The 23,539-nt window shown below is 45.9% G+C and overlaps 1 protein-coding gene across 1 annotated transcript in view; it reads right to left on the minus strand.

Annotated features, from left to right (window-relative positions):
* Window positions 1–2,812: 2,812 nt before the first annotated feature.
* The window catches only part of METTL24 (methyltransferase like 24), a 48,024-nt gene continuing 27,297 nt past the window's right edge, over window positions 2,813–23,539 (minus strand). The window contains exons 4-5 of the mRNA XM_061990041.1: window positions 19,956–20,184; window positions 2,813–4,309 (exon numbers count right to left, since the gene is read on the minus strand). Coding sequence (XP_061846025.1) covers window positions 3,995–4,309; window positions 19,956–20,184 — 544 coding nt within the window. The 3' untranslated portion in view covers window positions 2,813–3,994. The remainder of the gene's footprint in view (window positions 4,310–19,955; window positions 20,185–23,539) is intronic.

Below are 23,539 nucleotides of genomic sequence, written 5' to 3' on the forward strand. Positions count from 1 at the left end.
GTAATTTGTTTTTTAACCTCTATCTATTGGTTTCCTAAACGAATTCTAATCAGCTACTAGGCTAGATACTCTAAGACTAATCAGGAGGAAAAACCTGTGCCATGCTAGAGCCTACATTTCTATGCTTTATTAGTAAGTCAGGACTCGCAGCTGGGCTTTTGCCACCCCATTATTTGAAAAATAGGAGTTGAGCCATTTTGTGGTGCAGCAAGCTGATCATTTCAACAAGCTAGATGTTGGTTTAGGAAATCCTGGCACCTTCTTGCATTTTAATGAATCTCCTCATGGCCCTGCATCGTTAAACAACCTCAGTACTTAATGTAGGAGGGTTGCAGCAAGCGCGGCTGTCAACAGAGAAGACATTCCCTACTCATTTTCAGAAGCTGTGGATCTCTTGGCTTGTGTATTACCTGGCTGAGGGACAGAAACGTGTAGCTTGGCCCCGAGGAAAATGCTTTGCCCAACATCCTGGACGTGAGGAATCCAACATAACTGCAATAGGTGATCTTGATTTTGAGCACTGTGGAGCCAAGGACATGGTCTGAGTGACTGTGAAGCCCCTTGCTCCCTGGTCCAGGTGGGATGTGAAGGAGCAGAAACAGAAGCTACATTTATAGAATCACAGACTGTCCCCAGCTGGAAGGGACTCAAAAAGGATCTTCAACAGGGAGTTCAACTCCCTGCTCCCCACAAGACCAAATAACACTAAACCAGGTGGCTAAAAGTTGTCCAGACACTCACTCCTTGAACAGGTTTGGTGCCGTGACCACTTCCCTGGGGAGCCTGTTCCAGCGACTAACCAACCACTCACTCAAAGAAGGCGGCTTTTCCTAATGCCCAGACTGAACTTCCCCTGATGCAGCTTCATTCCGCTGGTCACCAGAGAGAGATCAGCACCTGCCCCTCTGCTGCCTCCCCTGAAGAAGTTGTAGACTGTGATGAGGTCACCCCTCAGTCTTCTCTTCTCCAAGCTGAACAAACTAAGTGACCTCAGATACTCCTCATAAGTCCTGCAACTACAGACTCCGTGCCACCTTGGTTGCTCTCCTCTGGACACCCTCAGACAGTTTGATGTCCTCCTTATATTGAGGCACCCAAACCTGCACACAGTACTGCAGATGAGGCCTCCTTGGTGCAGTGGGACAATGACCTCCATCGAGCAGCTCACTACATGTGCTCAACGCATCCCAGGACACAACTGGCTCTTTTGGCTGCCAGGACACACTGTTGAGTTATATCCAACTTGCCATCAAGCCAAATCCCCGTATCTCTTTCCACAGGGCTGCTCTTCAGCCTCTCACACCCCCAGCTGTATATAATCCCTCCAGGACTACCCTACCCCAGGTGGAGAATCCAGCACTTTCTCTTATTAAATCATGCCAGAAAACAAAACGGAAGCAGGAGGGATTCCCCAGCCCTGAGGCAAACTGGCAAAGATGGCCTGGCCGTGTCCCTTTACTAAACTCTTGCAGCTGTATTCAAGCTGTCCATTGGCTTGGGCTAACTCCATGGCTGTGCCTAGGAATCATCTGGGAGATGGCTTGAGCCAAAATTGTGCCAGGGACCTCATTAATTAACCAGCCTGCCATTCCTGTGCACACTGCCTGCCACTGCTTAATTTACCAGCAGAGGCATATCATCACCTGGTCGGTGGTCCTGGTCTGGCTGCACCATCCTCCTTCTTCCCTAAATGAGACATTTGATGTAGAGAAGCTCACGTTAAGTCCCCTTAGAATTAAACTCCACTTCAGCACATCCTGGTGTAACTAAAAAAGTAGAAATGGAAATGGATTTCTTTTTAAAAGGGAAGATGGGGAGGCAGCAAATCAGTGGCTCCATACAACACGAGGCAGCAAATCAGAGGCTCCATACAACACAAGGCAGCGTCAGTGCGACTGAAAGGCAGCAGATTGGAAACCAGCGTTCTGCCTTTCACTGAAAAGACTAAAATCCCTCCCCACTCTAGTCCTTCACCATTTAAGCAGGGAAGAGGGTTTTTCTGTGTCTTCCAAAGCAACCTAAGGTCTGTGGCCTCTGCAGCTCAAAGTCAGATTTGCTGCAGCAGTTTCGAGCCTCACAATGGGCTCTTCTAGGTGGGAAGTGTGTGGAAGCGGCCTCACCCCAGCCCCAGGAGACGGGTGGTGAGAGCAAGGCTGTCACCCTGGCAGAGTCATGTGCCTGCTGGCATCTTCTGGGGAAATGAGGTGCCAAGAGACATTGTTTAGTGGCTGGCCATGTGAAGTTAGTGGTTGGACTCAATGATCTTAAAGGTCTTTTCCAACCAAAGTGATTCTATGCCTGCCTTTGAAAGGATGCTGAGCTGAAGGGCTGAAGCCATTTCTGCAGATAGAGCAGTCCCTGCCCACCCTGAGGCAGCGGGAGCCCTCAGGGAGGCGGCAAAGGACGACAGCAGCTGCCTGCCTTGGGGCAAAGCCTGGGGAAGGTGATGGGAATGGCTTGATCCACTAGTGAGGCAAAACAGCGTCTCTGGGAGAAAGCTGACTCACCTGCCAGGAAGAAAAAGCCTCTGCTTTCCCCAACTCTGGCTGCTTGCTGAGATCCTGTGGGCATGCTGGCTCCAGCCCCGGGCCTTGCTCCTGGAAGGAGGTGATGAGGGAACTGAGGCAAGGGAGAAGGTGGAAAAGAGAATGTTAAAGGAGAGAAAGAAATGCCAGACTACAAGAGAAGGAACAACATAGGGACAGAGAAAGAGAGAGACTTGTTAAAAGCAATGCTGAGCTGAGGCACACCGAGGGGAAGAACACTGAGCCCTGCATTAGTTGTAAACCAAAGACACAGACATGGTGTCAGCTTGTATTTTAATGCAAAGTTTAATGTCAAAAGTCTTTTAAAGATAAGAAAAAACCCAACCTCCTATACATTTTTTAGCTCCCCCCATTCTTTAGCTCCTCAGGTAATGGCCAAAGCTGGCTTGTGGGAGTCCTGGACCAGCCTGCAGAGCACCCGCCTGCACCACCTCTGCCAGCACCAGTGCAGGCCCAGAATCTGGCCAAATGTCAAGGAGGGGCAGCTGGGCCAGGGAGGTGGTGAGGAGGTAGCAGGCATCCAGGCACAGCACTGGAGAAGGCACACAGAATACCATTCAACTACAACCCAAAACAAAGAAGAAAGGTTTCACTCTCAGCTCCTTTCAGTAACTTGGTAGATGAAAAAACATTAGCTACAGCCTTTGCAAGAGTAATTTCAAACCAGCCATTCTTTGAGCAGATGAAGCAGGGAAGCCCCATCTTCTGTGGCTGCAGTCTCTGGAGGGTGATGAGAGGGAGAGCTGGCAGCAGCTTTTCAGGCAGTCAAGTCTCTCTGTCCCACTGCCTCCCACGTCAGGGGCACTGAACTCGTTGCCTGCAGCCAGACTGCCTTAAAGAGCCAAAGTCAAAGCACTCAGAAGTTGCTCAATGAAACAGGTAGGAGTTGAGCTTGGTGGTGATTTCTGCCTCTGCCAAATTCATTTGAAATTTGCCAGTGGGTTCAAGAACATACTGTCCTTGCCTCCAATTTGTTCCACAGGAAACAGGGCTAAAGTAAAGATGTGCAAATCAAAGATGATCACTTAACAGAGGAGTAACACTTGACCGTTTCTGAGGCAGGCACTTCCTGAGGAGCACTCTCCTGCCTGAGGGCAGGTGCAGCTCAGAGAGCAGAGCTCCCTGGGGCAGCCCCAGAGGGATGCCCTCTGCCAGGCGCCCACGGGGCAGCAGCCTGGGAAACTTCTGCTGACACACCCCTCTGATAAACCTCTGCAGAAACCTCTAGGGCAGAGCATCTGCTGGCAAACACACTGCAACACAAATGTGTACTGTATCTCTTCTCCCAGTGCCAGTTCTTTTGACAGCAGACAAAAATAAGAGCTGGTCCCTTTTGTTAGCAGTCACCATGTGCACATTTAACAACTTCAGCCAGTGATACCAAAGCGCCCTTCAATAATGCCATGGGGCCAGGTGACTGGCAGGCACAAATCACAGCATCCCTTCTGCTATTTCCATCTTGTGTTTACCCAGCTCAGCGTGTAACAGCTACTGGCGTTGAAGGCTTCCTTTTTCAGAAACATCTGTGGTTTCGACAAGTCTTTGTAGGTATGGAAAAGCCTGAAGTCCTTCAGCTCCAGTTCTCGGAGCAGACTGTACCAGTATCGCACCACGGTGCTGTCGTTGCCACTGACCTCAAACCCAGGCCAGTGGATGTGTACCTCAAACACCAGCTGCCCTATCTGCTCCACAACATCTTCCAGGATCAGGTTTTCCAAAATTTTCCACTCCGCACTCTCCACATCTGCCTTGAGGATGTCAATCTGCAACAAAAACACCATTACTACGTGAAAATTAGAGGCTTTGCAATTATTGTTCAGTAACATCTGAGGCCAGGCTTATCCATTTGGTAATACACAGTCCAGTTCTTATGTACAATTCCCTCTGTAATTTAAAAAGCCATATAAAAAAAAAATCTCAGAGCATCCTAGGGCTAACACAGACAGCACGTGGCTTCATGCTTGCCTGCTCACAGCCTTTGTCCTCCTGCCTCTGGCTTCTGCTCTGAAAAGGTTTGTACTCTGAGGTGTCTGATCACGGAATCATAGAATCCTTTCACTTGGAAAAGACCTTTAAGATCATCAAGTCCAACCACTAACCTCACATTTCCAGGCCCATCGCTAAACCATGTCCCTCAGCACCTTGTCTCGTCTTTTAAATATCTCCAGGGATGGTGACTTCACCACCTCCATGGGCAGCCTGGGACAGTGTCTGACAACCTCCTCGGTGAAAAAGTTCTTCCTAATGTCCAATCTAAACCTCCCCTGGGGCAACTTGAGGCCATTTCCTCTTGTCCAACCACTTGTCACTTGGGAGAAGAGACTGACCCCCACCTCACTATAACCCCCTTTCAGGCAGCTGTGGAGAGTGGGGTTCGCAGATCACTCTGCCCAAGGGCATGAGACGGGTTGTGCTGTGGACCCCCCTCCTGTACAAGGGCCACAGTCAGAAACTAGGAGGCCATGGCAAGGGGTGGCCACATCTACCTTCCCTTGTTCTCTGGCTGGCTGCCTGGAGGTCACTGGGCCTGAGCTACTGAGGTGCAGAGGGCTCCCAGCCATACCAGCCCTCCTCAGGGGCCGTGCTCCAGCGCTCTGGCTGGGCAGCAGATGGCAAGAGTTGGTGGGTGTTCAATGCTTGCTCTGTCTGAGCTCCATCTGTAGAATGAGGGTATGAACTCCTGAAGATCCTCTGCAGGGTGCAAGGGTCATGCCCGTGAATGGGCATGTAAAATGGCTGAACACAAACCACTGTGTTTTCAGAGCAGGACTGGGAGAGTGGGACTCAGCTCAGGTCCACGGTCACAGATGGAACAATGACAAGCCCAGAGCTGCTTTTCTGCTCATTAAGGCTCATTGTGCCTCCTCTGGTCTGAGAGAGGCGGAGGGGCCGGTGGAAAATGACCGAGGGATTACGGGATTAAAGCCCCTACTGTGGCATGTCCACATGGGGAGCAGAGAGGAAAGTTGCACAGACAACCTTAGCTCTGGTATTTCCTAACTCGACTCTGTAACAAAGAGCCTGTCAGTCTGTCCATCCGTGGGTCAGTGAAACAGCTTAACATAAGCAACTCCTTCGGGTTCAAGGGAAGGCTGAATGTAAATGATGCTGCTCGTGACATTTCAGCTGAGAACAACTTCATGGTTGAGCTCACTTGTTTTTCTTTATACATTTAAACAGGTTACTTATTTTTTCAGACACCAGCTTGCAGCCCTGCCTCTAATGCAGTTTTGTAGGCAGCTGATTCCACATGGGTGCAATTGCTGTAGGACTCACTTCAGAAACCATAGATTTTTATCTTCGGGGGACTTCTGTAACTTTGAAAGGAGACAAACTACACAAAACCCCTTTTTTGGGGCAGGGGAGAGGGAGCTAGGGAGGGAGAAACATGTATAAGTGTTTGCTTTTGTTTTCCCACAATTTTGCTTACTGGCAACAGCAGGACATCTTTTTCCCATGGTAAGGTTTCCAGTCATCACCCAGGTTTGTTTGTTTTTTCTCCTGTGACACTAACTGCTGCTGTGGCTGCTCAGCAGGCACTCTACATGCTCTGCCCTGCCTTTGCAAAAGTGATCCAAAAAGTGGCTGTTAACCAATGTCACAGGAGGGTAAAAACAGTTGCCACAATAACTGCTTAAACACATCCTGAAACGTCCCAGCAAGAAACACAAGGCTAGTGAGGATATGCTGTGTAGACAAACCAGAGGCTCTTTTTTGTTTTTAGCTCAGAGACCTAGAGGGAGGAAGGCACTTGTCTCTACCCACCGACTTGTGTGACTGCCTTCCAGGAAAAGCTTCTGTCTCAGATGTGTGCATCTGTCTCAGACCAGTCTCCATTATATACCATGGATAGGGTAAAATAAACGACAGAACTGCTTTGTGCCAGAGTACCTGAGCAACTAACAGGCGTCCTGCCAACACCAAACATGTTTTGTGATGGTGAGGTGGCTCAGGAGATCCTTACCATCAGTGACAAACTGTGCCCTACTGTTAAGAAGTGCACTAGCACCTTCCAGCCTTGATTCAGTGCAAGGATTAGTGAACAAAACTATCTATTCAGAGCTCCATTTCACCTGGGAGAACAGCTGGAGTTTGCTCCTGCGAGTAAATCCCAGAGGGCAAAGATCTACGGTGCCTAAAGGTAATCTATTGCCCTCCAGTTTCAAGCACAGACAAAGGTTTGTTCCTCTTCTCTTCCGCAAATCCTCTTACCTCCCACAAACCAACTAGGTTACCACAGAAAAGTAAAAAAGCATGGATTGTTTTTTTACACATTTGATCCTCAGTTTAGCTCCCTTGAAACAGGACTGCATCACTGTACCACATACACTTGGAGGACAAAGAAAGGCCCTTCCTCATGCATAACCAAGCGTATGAAACAGCTGAAAAAGAAATGTGGTTTAGTTAGTGAAGGTTAACACTTACTGTAGGAAGGCTCATTTCTTCTTTTTAGGGTAATGACTTGTTACAAGTGTGCATCATTTCCTAAAGTAGAGATCAGAGCTCGGTTTGCCTAGATCGTTTTTGAAATACCAGGTTAATGGGGACTCCAGGCTCTGTGCTGCCCCGTGGGCACCATTTAAAGCTCCCCGTGGAGAAGAGTCAATTGAGAATGAGTAGCTGGAGGAAAAACAATTTAGCTGTATTACTTCCAGCACCAACTCAGCATGTGGCAGCTACAAAAGGAAAAAAGAAGTGGTAAGGGTCAGGTAAGGAAGATTCCTCCCTTTTTGTGGGAGCAGCTCTGTGGTGTAAGCTAGAAGCAGGGAGAGGAGAGCTGGTTATGGCTTTCAAGCAGAGAAGCAGAGCTCAGAACCACCCTGTCCTCCTGAACCACAGCACTGCACTGGGACTTTGAGGCTGTGCAAAACAACCCTCTGCTCCAGCTCCCTGATATTGGGTTACCATTTGGGCATTAGCTATACAGTAAGACAAGCTCTGCTTGCTTATCCAGCAGCTTTTCTGCTCTCCATCTAAGTACAATTCTCTGTTTTCAGCAGACAAAACTCTAGAAAAGCTGTTTGAGTCACAGAATCGCAGCATGGTTGGGGTTGGAAGGGACCACTAGAGATCATCCAGTCCAATCCCCTGCCAAAGCAGGTTCATCTAGATGAGGTCACACAGAAACACATCCAGACGGGTCTGGAAACCTCCGGAGAAGGAGACTCCACACCCTCCCTGGACAGCCTGTGCCAGGGCTCCCTCACCTGAACAGTAAAATAGGGGTTTTTTATGTTTTCTTGGAACCTCCATTCCTCTGTTCTCACCACTGGTCCCCTCTGCAGCCTTGAAAGTGACAAGAGAAGAGTTTTTTCCTCACAGTTTCAGTGGCACATTTCCACGAAAGCGTTACACAGCAGGGGCAGGAGATGAAGTAATTGAATGTCTGCTGCTTAAACTGGAGGAAATGCTTCAAAATCATATTAACAAAACTGAGTTAACTTTCTCTGGTGGCCAACTGTCAGTATGGTAACAGCTTGCCAGAAGCAGTAATAGCCCCAGACAAACATAGCCACTCAGAAAGCCCACCCAGGGCATGTGGGAGACATCCAACACAGCTGAGTGCTCAGGAGCACTATGAGCACTTTGTCCACACTGTCCCACAGGGGACTGCTCCCAGCAAGGACCCACGCAGGCACCCCAAGTGACTCCTTCCCACAGCCACAGAGCCCAGGCAAGGGGGTGACCTGCCACTTTTGTTCCCCACTTCTTAGCTTGGTCTCTGATGCTGAGATGTTTGACAGATACTCTCCATCTGGAAGGAATTTCTCTCAGAAAACAATCCCTCACCTCTTCCAGTCCAGCCCAGTTAAGCAATGCCACTGACTCCAGAGGACAGGCAGAGAAGAGGCCTTTTAGCTGGCAGGAGGGTTTTTTCAACACCACTTTCCCAGAAGAGACAATAATCTGTGGACAAGCAACTGCCACCAGACTTAGGAGGTCAGCATGGCCTGAAATCCTTTCTCCTGGCTTCCTTTGGTCAGGAAGCTGCAGGGTGTCACCTTCCTGTCATCACGAACCTCTTTTTTCACCGTGGGACTAGTTCTTGGCATCTTCCCATCTTAACTCACACCAGGAGCTGGGCCAGCCATGGATGGCATCTCAGTCCTTAATCATCTTCTGGTCACAGTAATACACATGCCCAAGACTGAATTGATTTTCAGACAGATTTGATGGGTTTAGTTAGCATTACACTATCATGGCCTTTAAAGCTATAGGTATCATGCTTAATGTCATGGCAAGCTTGCTACCCAGCAAGACCAAGTTGACACAGAGAATAGGATCTACAAGCCCTCAGTGTGGGACAGGCCAGTATTACATGTAGGCAATGCTCAGAGAGAGGATCTTCCCCTCACAAAAATCCTGACCATCAAAGATCTTGGCTTCTCATCTCTTTAAACTGAGACCAGTCTCTAGAGCAGGCAACAGGAACCTCACTCCTAGCTGAGGACTCGGAAGTGATGCTTTCTCAGAGGAAACAGTGAAGAGCCACCATAAGGACATGAGCCCCCAAAGAGTGATCTGCTCTCCTGCTCAGAGTGGCGGCAGCTAACCTGCTCAGAAACACTGTGCCCCAGCTCCCATGTGCACTGTCACCTTTTTCAGTCTGCACAGCTCTTCTGCTGGACAGGAAAATATGAAAACCACGTCCCCTCACCAGGTGCCTCAATACAACAACTAGATTGCCCAAGTGGGAAAATCCTTGCAAGGGAGCTGCAGAAACCCTGACCTTAAATCGTTTATCAGCCTGATTATCAGCAAGAGCTGTGCTTGCCAAAGCAAACCAACACTTTACATTCTGCATGTATCAAGGCAAACCAACACTTTACATCCTGCACATATCCCCTGCATCCTCTCTTCTCCCCACAAAGCGGGGAAAATCCTTTCATTCCTCTTCCTTTGATGCTCTCTGCCAGACACTGCTGGATGCCTGTGGGAACGGAAGTTTACTCAAAGGAATAAATGTCGTATGTGGGACCCTCGAGTCTCATCATTAAAGGGGAACAAACATTTGCTGTCTGTTTGTGTTGCCCCAGCACTGAGCTAGGACAGTGTGACCTGGCTTCATGCTTACATAAAGCCACGTCACCCGCATCTTGCTAAAGGTGAAAGCCGGCAGCAATATGCTAAATGCATTACGAGAGGACAAGGGAGCAGTTGTCACAGGAATTCTGCACTAGAAGGCAAACAGTTAAGCAGTAACTAATGCCAGAGGCCTGAGGAGCAAAACCTGCAACAAGTGTGTGCCCACATCCAAGGGACAGAGGGCTTAGGCTACCACCACAAAACAGTTGTACAGAGAAAACAGCATTTTGTTTGCAAGACCTGCTATTGTTTATTAATGTAGTGCCCATCGTAAGTAACTGAAGAAAGGGCCCACAAGTACATAGAATCACAGAATGGTAGGGGTTGGAAGGGATCTCTAAAGATCATCTAGTCCAACCCCCCTGCAGAAGCAGGTCAACCTAGATCAGGTCGCACAGGAACATGTCCAGGCAGGTCTTGAAGATCTCCAAGGAAGGAGACTTAATAATCCTTCTGGGCAGCCTGTTCCAGTGCTCCGTCACCCTCACAAAAATATTCTGCACACCTTAAAGAACATCTCTTGTATGATTGGAATCATGGAATCATAGAATAATTTTTGTTGGAAAAGATCTTTAAGATCAAGTCCAACCACTAACATAACACTGCCAAGCCCACCACTAACCCATGTTCCTCAGCACCTCATCTACGTGTCTTCGCAATAGCTCCAGGGATGGGGACTCCACCACCTCCCTGGGTAGCCTGGGACAGGGGCTGACAACCCTCTCAGGGAAAAAGTTCTTTCTCAGCTCCAATCTAAACCTCCCCTGGTGCAACTTGAGGTAATTTCCTCTTATCCTGTCATTCATTACTGGAGAGAAGAGACCAATCCTCACCTCACTATAACCCCCTTTCGGGTAGTTGTAGAGAGTGATCATGTCTCCTCTGAGCCTCCTCTAATCTAGGCTAAACATCCCCAGCTGCCTCAGTCACTCCTCAGAAGACTTGTGCTCCAGACCCGTCACCAGCTTTGTTGCCCCAGCACCTCAATGTCCTTCTTGTAGTCAGGGGGCCAAAAATGAACACAGCATTTGAGGTGCAGCCCAACCAGGGCTGAGTACAGGGGGAAAATCACTTCCCCGGTCCTGTTGGTCACATGCAGCCCCAGTAAAACTGAGTAGCTCCAGTTAAATCTGGTGGAGGACTTGGTTCCTGTCTACACTAGCCTGTGCAATAAAGTCTTTTAACACTATATCCCTTCACAGGGATCTATTTGTTTCATGGTCCAAGGTGCCAACCTGCCTCTCTTCTGCTCCACTGTTTGTCTGACCACCCAAGGCAGGAACAAAGCTGTATGCTTGTGAAAATGGGAACAAGGAACATACTGAACTGCTTGCACAACTATCACATTTCATCTGGGATGGGCAGTGAGGAGGGGAATGGTGAGGTCCTGTGGCTTTGACCTCTGGATTTCAAGTTTTTGAGAATGGAGGGATACTCTGAACTGCTCTCAGATGAAAAATGAGACCAGGAAGGATCCAGACACTAACGTGAAATTATTCAAACAACAGATGGCCAATTCCAATGACAAGAATTTGTAAACAGTGACAGGAGGAGGGATGAGCTACTGGGGAAAAATGTAGAGGAAAAAAATTACATTCTTTTCAGGGAGCTCCTAAGTGCTCTGGAACTTAGAATCTAAAGAACTTGTTAATGTAAATTACTCCCTGAAATTGTGAGGAAGATGGGTAGCAGAGAAAGACCAGGATGCTTATGGAAAGAGAGTTGCTCTCAGTTCTCTTAAAACCAGTGTCATGTTATAGACCACCATCCTGAGCAGATATTCAGCACCTCGGCTGAATTAAAACCATACATATTCTGTGCTTAAGCTGGTGGTAACAGCTTAAGTGGGAGTTGAGGAGTATGAATACAGATCTGAGCTTGGCAGGTACCCTGCATCTTGTACCACCTTGCGAAGCAGAGCAGGTTCCCCAGGCTCCTGCCCAACTCCAGTTTCGGTGGGAGGAGGGAACCAGGAGTAACTGTCTTCTTACAGCAGCAGCATACCAACGATGACTTCATGGTGCCTGGAGCGAGTGCTGCGACTCTCCTGAATGCAACTGTTTGACACAGGAATAGTGGTTATGCTGCTGCTGCTAAGAAGGTGAAACAGCATATTAGTGCACTGAACTCTGCTGGGAATTGAACACAGCTTGTGCAGCCCTCTAGTAAAGCTGGGGGAAAATAAGACTTTTAATACCTGATCTTTTCTGAAAGGTCTTAAATAACCACAACAAAGGCAACGAGAAAAGAAAATAAAACCCTAAAAAAAGAAATCCTCCTTCCTAATTTCCAACAGACAATAATAGGCTTTGAAAGTGCTGTTTTTTTAAAGCTGACCTGCATAAGTTCTGTTTCAACAGAGAAATATTTTCATTACAATTCAGGCATTGCACCAGTCTTTTTCCTAGGGGGGGAAAAGAAGGCTATGAGGCTATGGATCACATCACACCACATTCAGCCAACCAACAGTATCATTAAAAAGATCTTTGCTGCATGTCTGACAATTGCATACTAAACAACACCTTCAGGTCACACCACTGCTCTGAACAATATCTTGAGAACTGCTCCTGGCAGAGAGAATTTAAATGAGGCAAAAGGAGATGTAAGGGTCCAAGAGAAAACCAGGGAAAGGAATGAATAGAGAAGGCATCCCTTGAATATGACAGAGAGGTGGTGAGCAGTAAATCACTGTCCAAAGATCTTTGCTTCCAGAAGCATGAAGTTGTCAAGTCCCTTTCTCCTTGCAGCCAAACTCATCAATCTAGTTACAATTAAAATACTTTCTGCAGCAGCAGCCTCAGCTGACTAAGCAGAGAGCAATTACCACCTTGATTTTATTACTGCAAAATTTAAATATATATATATATATATATATGTAATCTCTAGTTAAGAAACACTGTATGTCAGGAGCTCATAGATTACTCACTTGCAACCATTACAAGGTTACAGAAGGAAGCACTTCTAGCTGCAGCTGGAAACATTTGCACCAGCATGATTACCCCTTTTTGGCAAATGGAGTAAAATGCACCATGTCACTGTCACGCCCCCAAAGAGAAGGCTGGCACGTGACAGTGGTCAGTGCTCAGACTGCAGCCCTGCTGTAACTCCAAGGAAACCAGTCACATTACACAGACAACAAATTCACCCTACCATGTACAAATATAGCCTCAAAGGGACTGAATGTGTGTGTTACGGGCAATAAGTCTTGCAAGAAATCTTAAATCAAATTACAGCGCTAGAGGCAGATTCTTATTATAGAACAACATGTTCTCCAGCTCTCTCAGCTTGTGCTCTAATGGGATGACTTAAAAAAACCAATAAAAGAACCCCCATTTTCTGGCTAGCTTGTCCAATGTTATTCTCTCTGGTGCTCTCCCTTTCAGTACAACACCATGGAAATCAGGCATGAGAAAGGTTTGCAGAACGTTGAAGTTCTCATCTCAAGATTTGTCAGACAGATGCTGAGCACAGACAGCATCTCAGACAGACAGATGCTGAGCACAGAGCTAAGTCTGTGAGCAAGTCACTTGAGATGGAATGCACCTCACCCAGCCTTAAACATTTAAACCCAAACCAAGTGTCTGAACTCTCTTTACAGACTGCAGAGAAGAACAGTAACTTCTGAAGGGCCATTTGAGAGATGCGAGTCACATCATCCAGCCTGTTTTAAACATCTGCCCTTGAATGAGATGAAGTGCATCTCAACAGTTTCCCTTGAGTTTCCCTCAATGACTACCTCAAATGTAGACATTTAGGTTAATGGAGGCGAGTTCCATGCTCCTCCATTCCCTGGCAGGTCATTTATTTAGACTATAGGCTCTTACAATAAAAAAAATTTAAAAATCAGTACTCTGGGACAAAACTCTTTCCACTGTGCTGTGCAGAAACTGATACAAGAAAGAGATAGTTTGATATGTCCACATAAAAGCAAACAAGATGACAAGCGGTAGCAGCACAGACATTTCCAGGGCATGAAGTGGAACAAGGCGGTCCCAGTCTGAGCCTTAGCAGAGACCTGAGTAGCACTTCTGAACAGGACTGATTGCTGATGCTCCAGCTGCAGGAGGGGCAGCAAAAGGTTGCTAAGATGTTATGGGAAATACGGGATCTCTCACATCAGAGGAGACTAAGGGAAGCTGGTATGATCACCCTATCAAAGGAAAGGCTGTTCTTCACAACTATATCTGTATGACACAAATATATCTGGCTGGTAAATAAGAGCTGCAGAAAAGGGGCCACTTAAGCCTAAAGACCATTGATTGCACAAGAAAACTTGGACATGAAAATAAGGAGGCTAAAAATTAGGCTGAGGGGGGAGTTTTTCCTTCTAGAATTTAGATTCTGGAAAAAGCACAAATAAGCACCATTAAGTAAAGAAAAAAATGAAGTCCTCTCAAGACAGGACTCCAAACATTTACTTAAGGATCCATATGGTCAATTCGAGAGATCTGGTCTCATTTGGTCTTTCTGATGCTAATCCAGACGTAGCAAAGTACAGTTCTGAACTTGTACCTCCTGTTCCAGCAAGGTGAAGGGGGCCATTCCTCTGCTGTAGCAGCAACAGTAGCAAAGACTCACCTCCCTGCAAGAGCTCCCAGGTTTCTGAGCTCCTGGCTTCTCATCCCAAGCTCAGGCTTCCACATGGGGACGCAGAGCACTCTGTAGGTGCTCCTCGGATGGTACTGAGGACCTTCTGTGAGTTCAGACGGCAGCCAGGGTGAATTTGTAACCACTGGTGGCATCCACACCTTGAACATGGGCATGGCAATCCCTTAGTGAATGTGGCTCCCACTAACTCAGCCCCAGGCTCCCTGTGCAATACCTAATTTGCAAGGGGCAATCAGAGTTAAATGAATTCTTTTGTCTAGGCAGAGTCAAGAATTCAAAAGACTATTCTGGCCCTTGCAGCCATGAGGTGTGCAGAGTAAAGAGTGATTGCATGGATTTGGTTGCTCAAAAACTTGAATGTGGACTTTTCCCAACCTGAGGAATCAGTTTTTTTGTTTTGTTAATCAAATCTCCATGCCCACTTAAGTTGCTATACAGTTTTCCCAGGTCTTCTATTTCACATTTATTTGTGTACTGCTGTCAGAACTGATTTTAAACCCAAAAGTTAAACTGACTTTTTTTTTAAAATCTTTGTTATTTCACATCAGTCTTCACAAAACTGGAAGTGCAGCATGAAACAGACTCTATAGTATCTGCTTTAGGAGAGGAGTAAGTGATAAATGACTTGCCTAGGAGGAGATGATGTTACTAATCAAAATGGCTTCAGGGTGTAGTGTTTTGAAGTTGTGCCAAGTATTAAATAACAAATGAAAGGGAGGAGGTTTTTCTTTTTGAAACCCTAAATGTAAGCCTGTTCAATAAAATGAAGCAGACACTTGTTAGCCACGTTGTCACAGAGAAAAAGGTCTTCATGAAGAACCAGTATATGTGAAAGCCTTCAAATGAAACTCAGAACTCAGAAGATTGCTTTGTATCTGTTTTCATAGTAAACAATAACAGAGTTTGGTCTCTTACACCATTTGTTCAAGGTGACTCAAATGGCAGGAGTTGAACCCAGCTCTGCTGCCCCCTGAAAGCTACATCTATGAGCACTTCCTAGTTAAATGAAGGTTTTACTCTGCATTCTCAAGATTCTCCCTTCCAGCTTAAACGCGATTTCCGAGAAACCACCTCATCCACTGCTGAGCTATACTGACAAGGGATGCAAATTCACAGCACTAACTGATGGCATCACATGAGATTTGTCCTACAAAGAGGACAGACCTCAGAAAGAGGAAAAACTACCACTAAAGTAAGACCGTACATGTGTGAACATGCACGATTTACTCATGCATGTCTGTTCAAGGCAGAACAAACTCTTGCTTGCTTCTGCTGCTCAGGGCCTTTCTGTCAAAGGTTTTAACCTTTGCTTTATAGTATAAACTTTGGAATACAGAATACATGTAGTAGCTTGGTTTCAATTTCTGGGTAAGGGTTAGGACACCATTTCCCACAGTAGCCTTGTACCCAAGGCAGGACATTAATAGTCTGGATGAAGAGACAACCAGGTAATTAAGAAACCAGTTGGGGAGAAAGCAGTGGTTAATGGGCTGCACTCTGCCTTCAAGTCAGTTACAAGTGGAATGCCACGGGGTCTATACTGGGATTTGCCCTGTTTAACACCTTCATCAGTTACCTATGGGAGATGTTAGATGACTTTTTTACCATATTTGAAGAAGACACCAAATTGATGGCACCAGTTAATAGGCACACAATGGCAGAGATGTCATCCAAGAGGCACTCAGTCAGGCTGGAGAGATGGGCTGACAGGAACCTGAAGCCAGTCAACAAAGACAGATGCCAAGTCCTGCACCTGAGGAGGAAGGACCCCTTGCAATGCCACAAGCTGGGGACTGCCTGCTTGTTTGCTTGTCTGCCTGCCTGGGGAGCAGCTCTGCAGAAAGGTCCTGAGGGTCATGGAGCAAGGAAGACCAACAGCATCCCAGAAGGCATTAGCAGAAGCATGGCATGTAGACCAAGGGATGTGATTATCTCCCTGTAGTTGGCACTTGTGAGGGTGCATTTAGATATTAAATCCAGTTTTGGTCCCTGCCACATAAGACTGACAGTGACAAACCAAAGTGAGTTCAGCTGGGAGCCATGAAGATAGCTTGGGACTGGAACACTTGTTCTGCAAGGACAGGTTGGAGTCACAAGGCTTATTCAATCTAGGCAGGAGATGACTGTAGAGCCTATGAAGAGGTCATCAAGGCAGCAGAGACAGGTTCTTCAGCAGGTAGAGGCAGGACAAGAGACAACAGGCATAAACTGAGAGCTTTCAGACTGGACAGAAGGAGAAACTTCTTCATAGTGAGGACAGCCAAGCAGGACAACAGCTGTCCCAGAGATCTGCATTTTGGAGACAACTCAGTGGTTTTCAAGACCTGAGTGGACAAAGCCTTGAACTTGGTCTAACTTCATAGCTGGCCTTGCTTTGAGCAGGGGATTGAACTGAAGGTCTGTCAAGATGCCTTTTGTCTTGAATTATCCAGCGACTCTGTATGAGGAAAGTTCCCCATCTAGCTATCACTAATCCATGGGGAACATCGGCACTGTAGCATTCTCACTCCTGTAGGTAGGCAGAGAAAATGAAAGTGCAAGCTTTCACAAAGTTGAACTCCACTGCAAAAATAAAGAAAATCTTGTGCATTTGGTGGCTTTCTCCCTCTTTTCCACTGTTCACCACTAGTACACCACAGAGTCTGCATGCTCGGCAAAAAAACTAGGGGGAGGGATAGAAGATGAGCAAGATTGATTTTTATATCTTTATCCTTTCCTGTGGCTGATAAAAGTGCTCTTCTCCGAAGGTACACCAGTAAATTCTCAGTTTAGATTTGTGTATGGGGAAATAGGACTCTAGTAACATCCTTTGGAGATTATTCCAGGGCTTAAGAGATTTAACACTAATAGTTCCCTGAAATACTCTTCACTACACGTTTCCTTTGTCAGTCTCATCCTAATATAGCACTAGATAAATCCTCTACCTCTGGGCTGTTTACAGTCTCCAGAGAACTGGGGACTGGTATGTCACATAGCCAATTAGAAAGATCAAGTTCTTTTAGTCTTTCCTCAAATCCCCTCTTAACACCAAAAACCTGTTTGTATTTCTTGCCATAAAATGAGGATGAGCCTTCCTTTCTGTGGATGAGGTCTCAGTACTGACTGCAGAACAGCAAGTGTACTCTCACTTCAGTGTAAAAGAATCCTAGTTCTTTGAGTCCCTTTGCATACAAACCCCCAAATTGCATGTTGTCCTTTGAAGCCTACAACAGCAAAAACTCCAGGTGGCCTTGTCTGTCCTCTCTTCACCAGCTCAATGCACAGTCTCTGACACCAATGGAAACAGTCTCAATCACTTGGAGGGTTTTGGCTCAAGTCCCAAATCTTAAAGGATGAAAGCAAGGAGAAAGCAAGGCGTTCACTTCAAATGCAGCAGCCTGGAATTCCTGCCTTGAAGTGGGAACAGAATTGACTCTGAGAGTAGGCGGAAGGATTTCCAGAATTAAAAAGAATGGGGCGAGGAGCAACTTTTAACTTTCTAAATGAAAAAAAAGTGCTTTGGAAAATAACTCTGTGAAACTGTTTCGAATTAACTTATTTATTCGGTCAAAGGCGCATTCTGCTCACATTCAGCAGAAGAATGAAAACCTGAATGTCACAGTATTTACTTTGATGTTCTCTCCATAAGTTGGAGCTTACCAGTGTCTTTATGCAACACACAACTTCTCAGGCTGCCTTCCAAATTGCAGAAAAACTAAACAAAACACTGTGAGGAGAGTCAGCCTATTCACTTATTTTGTAACAGAAGATTGCAGAGTGTGTAACAGCTTTATCCTCACTGAGAGAAAGTCAGCTCCTGACTTCACTAGTGCCAGAGTTTTGCATAGGGAAGCTGCCTGAATGTTAATAGCACAGAAGGCTGTATGCACTGCACATAATGCACCACCACACTCAACCAAAGCCTGTGCTGTGTGTCCATACCTAGAGGAAAGCCTTACTGCACGTGCTACATGTGAGCTACACGTTCCTTGGCTGCCCTCCAGCTGGCGGCTTTCATGTCAGGTAACTTTCGCCCAGAAAGTTACACGCTCAGAATTCACAGCTACATCCTTCACATTCACAGAAGGTCTTACAACCACTCTGTATTACCCTGATAACCTGGGAACCGGCTGTTCTGGTACAGCACAAGACTCATGTGCTTTTTCTGGATCAGGTCATTAATCATTTGCTCTGTGACTATATTTTCTAAAATAAAAACAATCAGTGAACGGCACATGTCAAATCAAAGCCATCTCTCTCTCCCTTCCCAGATGTTTCACTAATGCACAGCCGAGTATGACTAAGAAGCTGGGAAAAGCTGCTTTTTTTTCCTGTTCTTATCTTCAAAATGGCCCAATCAGTAGAGCTGAACCAAAAGAAAACACCAAAGAGCAAGAAGTGAACTGAAAAGGACATCTTGCATTTTATATTAACAAACCAAGCAAACATTGCACTGCTTGCTTTGTAAATCTTACAGAAAAGCTCCTCCTTAGCTCAGACTGCCTGTTTCTTAAACAAAGGCAAGCTGAACTAGCTGCAGGCAATGAAGTACATTAGCATTTGAATTCATGCTTATATATCCTCTGAAGGAAAATACTCTCTTAAAAGAAACCTAAGGAACTTCCTTTTGTGTATTATGGCAATAGGAGACTTGAAGATTTCTGATGTGCTTACAGTTCTGTAACAACAAACTGGGAAATGTTGAAAAAACCCACAGATGCTGCCAATTTCAAACAGGATGTTTTTGTTGTTGATGACTGTAATTAGGAACAGTGACCTTGAAAATGTAAACAACCCGTCTATTACCTCTTTTCTAATTATTATTGCTTTTTTTTTTCCCCCTCTGTGTAAACTTGGCTGAATGAATAGTTTAGCACTCATACTCAGGCACAGACCAGAACTTCTACAGGACCTAAAACACTAGCACTCTGTGTCAGCAGCTAGTTGAAGGGAAATGGAAGAGGAGGAGGAAAGTATTTTGTACATGGCTAGTGATTTAAAATCATAGTGGCTGTTATCAGCAGACAGTAAAAGCACAACAGAAAAGGCACCTGTGCAAGAAATGTGTTACAAGTACTCCTGAAGAACGACTCAGATGATCAGATCATCTGCCCTGGTAAGGCCACATTACTGTGTCCACTTCTGAGCTCCTCAGCTCAAGAGGGACAGAGAATTCCTGGAGAGTGTCCAGAGCAGGGCCACCAAGATGATCAGGGGACTGGAACATCTTTCATACAAGGAAAGGCTGCAGGAACTGGGGCTGTTTAGTCTGGAAAAGAGGAGACTGAGGGGGGAATCTTAATAATATTTACAAATATGTAAATGGTGGGTGTCAGGAGGTTGGGGCATCCCTTTTTTCTATAGTACCTAGCAACAGGACAAGGGGTAATGGGATGAAGCTGGAACACAAAAAGTTCCATTTAAATATAAGAAAACACTATTTTACTGTGAGGGTGAGGGAGCCCTGGCACAGGCTGCCCAGGGAGGGTGTGGAGTCTCCTTCCTTGGAGGTCTTCAAGACCTGCCTGGACATGTTCCTGTGCGACCTGATCTAGGTGGACCTGATTCTGCAAGGGGGTTGGACTAGATGATCTCTAAAGGTCCCTTCCAACCCTACCATTCTATGATTCTATGATCTTGGAAAAGTGCCTGAACCCTTAAGACGGCACAGAGGAAGTTCTGCAGCTTTCACAACACCTAATCCTGCAGTCAGAAACCTGACCCCTGAGTCCCTACCTTCTGATGTCCAAATTCATTCAATATCGTGCCCAGCTTCTTCGTGTTGCTGTGAAGTTTATGAGCAGCAATGGCTGGATTGGGATCCCTCCAGTCAATGGACAGGCGATGATACCAGAGGCGCGGCCCCTCCTGAATGTGTGCTGCCTTGATGCCAGGGTCAAAGCGATGCACCTCACATCCACTGCTGGCCATGCTCATCTCAAATTGGTTGTCATCGTTGCCTAGCCTACGAAACAACAACAAAAAACCCCATCCCATGTAACTATTCATGTGGCAAAAAGAACTGTTAGTGAGTAGGACACTGAAAATTCACAGTTAAAAATAAAGTAAAATCCAACCTATTTGTTTCTGAAGCAAAGTGGAGGAGCTGTTGTGCACCCTCCTGGGATATATCCAGAGCACTGAGTGCAATCTTACCCTATTTCTGATGAGATAACCTGAAATAAAGCTTAGAGTCCACAATAATACCTGCTGAAGATTTGGAAAAAGCAGTTAGATAAAGGAAATTCAAAGGAAGGTGTGGATTTTTTCCCAAATGTCACATTCATAATTGACCTTAAGAAACTGTTAATGAAATTTCCCATTTAAAGAATTAAACTGAGTGGATTAGATTCACCAGAAAATTCAAGCTCAAGGCAATACACTGCATAGGATTAGAATGAAGGGCTCTTTTTGAGGCAAGAACTAAAGCACTTTTAGCCAGGCTGATAACCTTCCCGAAGAGCTTTTTCTTAATTCAGAAGTTGACATCATTTCTAAGAAAGTAAATGAAATATTAGAACTTTTGTGCTGTCATTATTCCTCTAATCATGTTTTACATTTATATATACTCCTCTATTTTCAATTGGCCTTTTCTTGACAAGGCCACAATACTCTCTTTTTAGTGCCCAATGCACCACTTTCAACAACCAAGCCATAAGCAGAAGAGAGATTACATTAAAAATGGATACAATAGCGTTCTGTAAAAAGCAGGCCCACGTGAACATGAGCCACCATGCCCCACCAATAGGGACAAGACAGAAGAGTCATATGTCTCTCTCAGTGCACAGGAAGACACAGATAAAAAAGCAAATTTTAAATCAACCCCTTCACAACATTAGCAGCTTTTTTTTACACAGACTTAAGAGAAAAATTGCTGCTTATTTAGCAAGAGCCCCAAAGAATTTTGGGTGACTGACAGAGCCCAGAGGGTGGTGATCAATGGCACAGAGTCGAGTTGGAGGCCTGTGGCCAGTGGAGTTCCACAGGGATTGGTTCTGGGGCCAGTCTTGTTCAACATCTTCATCAATGACCTGGATGAGGGGACAGAGTGACCCCCAGCAAGTTCCCTGATGGCACCAAACTGGGAGGACTGGCTGATTCCCCAGAAGGCTGTGCTGCCATTCAGTGGCATCTCGACAAGTTTGAGAGTTGGGCAGAGAGGAACCTCATGAGGTTCAACAAGGACAAGTGCAGAGTCCTGCATCTGGGAAGGAACAACCCCCTGCACCAGTACAGGCTGGGGGTTGAACTGCTGAAGAGCAGCTCTACAGAGAGAGACCTGGGAGTCCTGATTGATAATAAGCTAACCATGAGCCAGCAAAGTGCCCTCGTGGCCAAGAAGGCCAATGGCATCCTGGGATGCATCAAGAAGAGTGTGGCCAGCAGGTCCAGGGAGGTTCTTCTCCCCCTCTACTCTGCCCTGGTGAGGCCTCATCTGGAGTGCTGTGTCCAGTTCTGGGCTCCTCAGCTCAAGAGGGACAGGGAAGTGCTGGAGAGAGTCCAGCGCAGGGACACCAAGATGATCAGAGGACTGGAACATCTTTCATATGAGGAAAGGCTGCAGGAACTGGGGCTGTTTAGTCTGGAGAAGAGGAGATTGAGGGGTGATCTTATTAACATTTACAAATATCTAAAGGATGGGTGTCAGGAGGTTGGGACATCCCTTTTTTCTATAGTACCTAGCAACAGGACAAGGGGTGATGGGATGAAGCTGGAACACAAAAAGTTCCACTTAAACATAAGAAAAAACTATTTCACCGTGAGGGTGAGGGAGCCCTGGCACAGGCTGCCCAGGGAGGGTGTGGAGTCTCCTTCCTTGGAGGTCTTCAAGACATGCCTGGACATGTTTCTATGCGACCTGATCTAGGTGACCCTGTTTCTGCAGGGGGGTTGGACTAGATGATCTCTAAAGGTCCCTTCCAACCCCTACCATTCTATGATCCTATGATTCAAAGAAGAGGAAAAATAACTAGCCTCATTGTACAGCAGCGTTGTCTCAGTCCCCATCTCTGTAAGAAGATATGCTTTACAAGGCTGTGCCATATTCCTACCTCCTATAGCCCATTGGTTCACGGAGGGTACACTAAAACTAAAAAATTCTGGTATTTATTATTGCCATCATGTGTCTAGAGCACAGGCCTTCCCTACTGTGGAAAAGAGGACATCTTGTTAATTTCTACTACTGCAAGCTTCTTCAAATCACACACTAAACCTTAATCAAAATTATGCTGTTGGATGGATATACACTCATGCAGTGCTGGGAAGAGAATCAAGACTTAAGTCAGCACTTCAACCAGTTGTACTAATTGCGAATATCCAGTACATACTAAGAGCATGGTATTTACCTATCATATACAAACTATTACAGGGCAGTGCTCTCAGATGTACTCTTGGAGCACCTGCTACACTATACCACAGTCATCCTCAGAAATGCTGTGAGTCTGTAATAACTCAGGCTAGTGGCATCAATATGTAAAACGTGATACATTTGAAATCATGCTACGCTATGGTACAACATTAAGCCAGCACTAAATGTTTTACCCAGATGATGTACTGGTAAAGTAAAATGAATCTAACTCCTGAAATGATGTTTGGAAGAGCGTATGTTTTGGAAGCTATCAATACCGTATGATGCTTGCTGTAATACTGGCTAAGGAGAGCTAAGTCTCCTCAACCATCCTCCCCTTCAGATGTCCTGGGAAAGTAAGAGCACACAGAGTTTGCAAAAGCAGCCTGGGTTGCTTTGAACAACAACACCGATTGCCATGATTCCAGCCTCTACAGCCATGTAGGAGGAAAAAGGGAGGAGTGTTCTTTTAATACATTCAGCACATATTAGGAAGAAAGTTCAGAAGTTAACCAAGTGAATTGACATGTTTGTTTGCATGTGGACTTCTACAGAAGGGATGCTGACGAACAAAGCCCAGTGTAATCCCTTAGGAATGAGAAGCTGGCTGGAAGTGAACAACATGTGAATTGTTGGGGACAGTTAGAGCATTAGTGATGAGCCTACCAGCGACTGATGGACACATGCGGCCGTGACACGCTTCTAACCGTACCAGCTGGTACAATCCAGAGGGCCAGATGCTTTTGATGTAGACAAACCTCAAGCTGCTTCCGAACAGATTGCTACTCATATGGTCTGCAAAGGGAGGTTCACAGTGGCGGAAAAGAGGAAAAAAGAATACAGATGAGGGTGAAGAAAGTACTAATCTATCTTCTGGCACTCTAGCTTAAACAGCTCAAATCTGTGCCTGAAGACAGATATAACCAATAGCAAATATTTAGGAGAGAAAACAGAGTGACAGTTTGAAAAATTC

Source organism: Colius striatus, chromosome 2 (genome assembly GCF_028858725.1).
Source record: "Colius striatus isolate bColStr4 chromosome 2, bColStr4.1.hap1, whole genome shotgun sequence".
Taxonomy (NCBI): domain Eukaryota; kingdom Metazoa; phylum Chordata; class Aves; order Coliiformes; family Coliidae; genus Colius; species Colius striatus.